Source organism: Lactuca virosa, chromosome 9 (genome assembly GCF_052849685.1).
Source record: "Lactuca virosa cultivar CGN04683 chromosome 9, Lactuca_virosa_CGN04683_v6, whole genome shotgun sequence".
In the NCBI taxonomy this organism is placed as follows: domain Eukaryota; kingdom Viridiplantae; phylum Streptophyta; class Magnoliopsida; order Asterales; family Asteraceae; genus Lactuca; species Lactuca virosa.
In genome coordinates, this window is record NC_136434.1 from 124,662,218 (window position 1) to 124,667,657 (window position 5,440).

Here is a 5,440-nt window from a genome sequence, read left to right on the forward strand (position 1 = left end):
CCAATTCACCAATTAGATGTTAAAAATGCGTTTCTTCATGGGCATTTGCATGAAACAGTTTATATGCATCAACCAATGGGATTTCGCGACACACAATTTCCCAACCATGTATGTATCTTAAAGAAGTCCTTGTACGGTCTAAACCAAGCCCCGAGAGCATGGTATTAAAGGTTCGCTGAATATGCCTTCCAAATTGGGTTCCAACATAGTCGCTCTGATCATTCACTATTCATCTACCGACATGGAGGTGATACCGCCTACCTATTGTTGTACGTGGATGATATTCTTCTTGTGACATCCTCAGATTCTCTACGACATAAATTAATGGGTCTCCTTGCCAAGGAGTTCGCAATGAAAGACCTTGGGCCCTTAAGTTTTTTTCTTCTGGGTATTGCAGTCAGACGCCAATCTGCAGGTTCGATGTTCCTTCCACAACAAAAATATGTTGCGGAAATTCTAAAAAGTGCAGGCTTCGAAAATTGCAAACCTCTTTCAACACCGGTTGACTCATCCGGAAAAATTAGCGCCAACGCCGACGAACTTTTGGAGAATCCGACAGAATTTCGGCAGCTAGCGGGGGCCCTTCAATATCTCACTTTTACACGTCCGGACATTAGCTATGCGGTTCAACAAATTTGCATGCACATGCATGCCCCTCGAGTTCCCCATTTCACGGCCCTCAAAAGAATACTTCGATACATTTGTGGCACGATAGATCATGGCTTAACACTTACCGGCTCCAACACTACATCGCTTTTATTTTACACCGATGCTGATCGGGCGGGCTGTCCCGACACCCGGCGTTCGACATCTGGATACTGCATCTTTATGGGAAACAATCTCCTTTCTTGGTCCTCCAAACGGCAGACCACTATTTCTAGATCGAGTGCCGAAGCCGAATACCGAGGGGTTGCAAACGTCGTCTCAGAATCTTGTTGGCTACGAAATCTTTTATGTGAGTTACACCACCCCCCTCGCAAAGCAACCATTGTCTACTGTGATAACGTGAGTGCTGTTTATTTGTCAACCAATCCGGTTCAACATCAACGCACTAAACACATAGAAATCGACATCCATTTCGTTCGCGAAAAAGTAGCTAGGGGTGAAGTTCGAGTCTTTCATGTGCCATCACGGTTTCAAATTGTCGACATCTTCACAAAGGGACTCCCACACGTTCTGTTCGATGACTTCAGATCCAGTCTCAACATCCGGCCACCTACCGTTCGACTGTGGGGGTGTATTAGCTATATATTTTATATTAACCGTATATTTTGTATAATGATGAAATTATTTTGTAAATATTTTCCTAACTTAGATTAGGTCAACCATTCTTGTATTATAAATACCATTGAGATTGGTGGAATAAGAGGGAAAATTTTATCAACTTTCAGGAGTGAAGCCGGCAGTATTGGCATAGCCTTTGTTTCAATTCTTCACTCCAACTATTATTCGTTTTAAGGATTGCTTGCTATTCTTTTTCTTTAAATTATTGTCATTATAAATCAAAATTTTAAATTTACAAAGTTTTAATTTTATTATTGTTTCAAGTACATTTGACAAAAAAACATATAATTGACCTGATTTTTCGTAACGAACAGTCGAACACCCAAACAACGTAAATTCTAAAAAATGAAAATTTAAAAAGCCTATGCAAAATGCATATATCTCAACTTCATGCAAATATTGATAGAGCAATTTTTCTGTTCTATAGATGACAACATTTAAAATGTTACAAGTTAAACTCCTATTTATTAGTCTTGTGAGAAGAAAAAAAAAATCATGTAGAATTCCCTATTGAACTATACAAATTTGTTGAAATGGCAATACCACTAGTCACCACAGCCAATACTACCACCATTATCGCCATCACCCGATCTTTTCTCGAAGAAATCCCATGAACATCCCTATCAATACAAAAACACAACTCATTAAATAAAAACAAATATCTATTGGAAATCAATTTTGAAAATAACTTCACTAAAATGAAACAGACTAAAAATAGATTTTTTTTTTTTTTTTGTATAGTAGCTGGTAGCTGATACCTGAGAACAATAGCAGCTGGGAATATGAATGCAATACAAGAAACCGTAGTCGATCCCATGAACTGAAAGAAGTACCAAATATTCGGGATGGCAATTGCGACGAAATATATGAAAGCAAGTAACACACACGTGAGGGACACGAATCTTGTAGTGTCATTTGCGAGAAGTGATTTTTGTTGAAAAATCATTTCGTCCATGTTAGCACGTAATGTGTAAAAAATCACGGGGAAAACAAGCATAAGATGGACCGCATAGCTTAACCTAACGACTGCATTGATGACTAGGCCACCTGGCGAATTAGAAGTTTCGTCAAAGTTGACTAACATATCGGCCATGATTGAATCGCCAAAAAGAAGGTACCCCACGAACCCAACCGCAAAGTAGATTGCTACACTTAGGATTAAAGAGATCCGCACTGCGGATGTCATGTCCGATTGGTTTTCAAGTTCAGCTCGTACCGGATGAACTATAAATTTGAATAATGAAAAATGTTAAATAATCACATACACGTGTACTTGAATTATACGGTCAGATGTACTGTTGGATGGATCACGCTGTGTGGTCCAACAATACATCTGACCGTTAAAGTTCCTCAACGATGAGGTATACTGTGATCAGATGCATTTTTTAATGCATCTGATCACATTATTGATTATTTTTAGGTTAAAATTCCAAAAAAAGAGTAGCAACATAGTTTCATTTTTTTCTTTTGCTTATTATATGATCTTAATTTTTTTTTTCCTATTAAAACATTGTACTTTAAAAGATTTACCTAAGGGAAATTGTCAGACTAGTCCCAATATTTTGAGAAAAGTTACGATTAAGTCCCAAATTTTTTTTTCTTTTAACAGAAAAGTTCCGATTATTTGATTTTACAAGATAATATGTCAAATCCTATTAAAAGAAAAGAAAATGACTTTTTTGTTAATTTCAACAAAAATTAAATGATCGGGACTTTTATGTTAAAAAAAATTGGAACTTAATCGTAATTTTTTCCAAAATATTTGGACTTTTTTGACAATTTCTGATTACATAACTATAACAATGTTACTCATATCTAAAATATTCTTTTAAAGTACAATGTCATAATAAGAAAAAAAAAATTAAAAATACAATGTTTTATTTGGCTTTTCTTTTGGAAAGAATATTTTAGAATAAACTGGCTTTTCTTTTGGAAAGAATATTTTAGAATAAACTACATGAAGATAAGGGACCAGTTTTTTTGGCATTTAAATAGAAAAAGAATTCTTACTAGTGACGTGGCAAGCAAGGGCAGTAGCCAGAACAGGGATGGTTGTGAAGAGATTGAAGAAAGAGAATCCATCGCCAAAATCTGGAATGAGTCTGAGTTCTTGAGTTTTCCCTTCCAACATGGCATAAACCGCCATCCCGGAGATGATAACGACAAACACCACTGCTAGGAGAATCGAAACAGCCGAAGCATGGCATAATGATTCTGTCGGGTGATAATAATCAGTCAGTTTGATCTTAAAAATCAAAGTTCTTCGAAAGCGAATCGGAATCCATACCAATACCAACCTACTCGAGGGAGCAAAAGAAGCGGAAGCATCACGAAGATCACAACGAATAAGACCGAATACGCACGCGAATTCCACCAGTGAAATCCAAAACATTCTTGTAAAATGCCTGAATGTAATACCCCATCGGATTGCGATCCAGATAGAACGTCTCCTATGATGTGCGATCAGTATTAGCAACTTGATTAAGCTTTTACCGTTTAATTTCATCAATTTCGTGAGGTATCTATAGTCAATTTTGGTTGAAAGACACAGGAATGGTGATTTGCAAACTTACCGATGATAATCAGGTAGATAATTAGGGCTCCGAGGTTTGTAATCATGACACAGAGTTGAAGTGAAATGGAACCAAATTTCCCGAATGATTCTGCCATAACGCCGCCGTAGGTGTTCGCCTCGCCGGTATAATTGGTGTATCTCAATAGAAACTCCACCGTGACTTCGACTACGAACGCCGTTATCAGGATCATAACGAACCCTGGGATTATGCCGAGGACCTTGAGAGTCGCCGGAACCGACATGATTCCAGCACCAACCATGCTGGTTGAGACGTTGAATACGGCGCCGGAGAGTGAAGAAGATCCGGCGATTTCATTTTCCGGTGGTTGTGACTTCGGGAGAAGGGCAGTGGTGGCAATCGAATCTCGGTCGATCTCTGGTTTCATGACTGAATTTGGGGGAGTTTGGTGATGGTGATTGTGATGACTGATGTGAATTTCACAGAGAATTTGGATAAAATAATCGGATGCATAGGAACAAATATATGATCCTGAACAGCTATTGTAGATTTTCTTGGTAGATCTATATATGATTTCAAAAGGGGAAAGTTATGGCTTTTGAATTATTTTCATTATCAGAACTTCAGAAGCACTCAACTCGAGGACAAAATATATATTTAAAAAATTAATATAAAATATTACAGTTATATGATGAGGTAATAATTAAGAAAATGCTAAAATAATGTTGTTTTATTATATACTAGCATGTTATTCATGTACGCTAAGTATGTAGCTGTATTGGAGCTTTGTGAATTTTGTCTAAGTGAGATTAATGATTATGGGAAAGTCATGTTTATTTCGTATCAAAATGGACAAACCACAAAAAGATATACTAGTAAGAAACACTAGAGTCTTCTAATGTTACTATCACAAAAAGTTGGATTTTTAATGCTCAATAAGTAACACACGCATGCCCATTAAAAAAAGATAGCAACAGGAGATTCCCGGATAAACTTCATCCGGTAGGAGTGAATACCACGAAATATTTCATAATTTTAAGTATATGTAACGAAATAATATCCCAAAATCCAAATACTATATTACGGCTGATATTGGAAAGTTAGAAGTTATAGTACTTGTATAGAAAACTTAAAAAAAAAAAAAAAAAATTGTATCATACATGTCCATAATCTAGAATATCACCACATATTAAATAGAATAGAGAAATTAAATATAATCATACATTTTATTCTTGTTTATCCTTCTACTCATGTGAAATGGTGATATTTGTCATATTTTGATAAAAATTAATATGTTTGTGATTATTTCATATGGATATGAGGATAAATAGGAACAAAAATAATAGGATATTTAATTTCTCAATAGAATATTACTTTTATGTGTAAATTACATCAGTCCTGTCTCCGGTGTACATGTCAGAAAGCGTGTTTAGTCCTTATTTTAAAATTTTAACTCGGACCGTCCCTCATTTGTTTAAATCTTGCAGGTTTCATCCCTCCTAACCTGAAATGACTATAATGCCCTTCTTCATTTCTTTTTTGATTTATTTTTAGTTTGTTTGTTATTTTAAATATAAAAAAAACTAAAAAATAAGTGGACCACCACACCAGATTACCCCACC

At 36.0% G+C, this 5,440-nt stretch overlaps 1 protein-coding gene across 1 annotated transcript; it reads right to left on the minus strand.

Annotated features, from left to right (window-relative positions):
* Positions 1-1,662: 1,662 nt before the first annotated feature.
* Positions 1,663-4,443, minus strand: LOC145138259 (amino acid transporter AVT6C-like). Its single transcript, XM_079072363.1, has 5 exons — positions 3,858-4,443; positions 3,582-3,734; positions 3,295-3,498; positions 2,043-2,508; positions 1,663-1,904 (listed from the first exon to the last, which is right to left on the minus strand). Exons 1-5 carry the CDS (start codon positions 4,243-4,245, stop codon positions 1,778-1,780), a joined length of 1,338 nt encoding a protein of 445 aa, XP_078928489.1. The 5' UTR covers positions 4,246-4,443; the 3' UTR covers positions 1,663-1,777.
* Positions 4,444-5,440: the final 997 nt, after the last annotated feature.

Bases quoted from the DNA above. Each gene is read 5' to 3' on its own strand.
- LOC145138259 (XM_079072363.1), bottom strand. From the start codon at position 4,245: ATGAAACCAGAGATCGACCGAGATTCGATTGCCACCACTGCCCTTCTC. The intron at 2,509-3,294 runs GTAAGAATTCTT...TCAAATTTATAG, and splicing joins CCTTGCTTGCCACGTCACTA to TTCATCCGGTACGAGCTGAA. The intron at 1,905-2,042 runs GTATCAGCTACC...TTGTATTGATAG, and splicing joins CCAGCTGCTATTGTTCTCAG to GGATGTTCATGGGATTTCTT.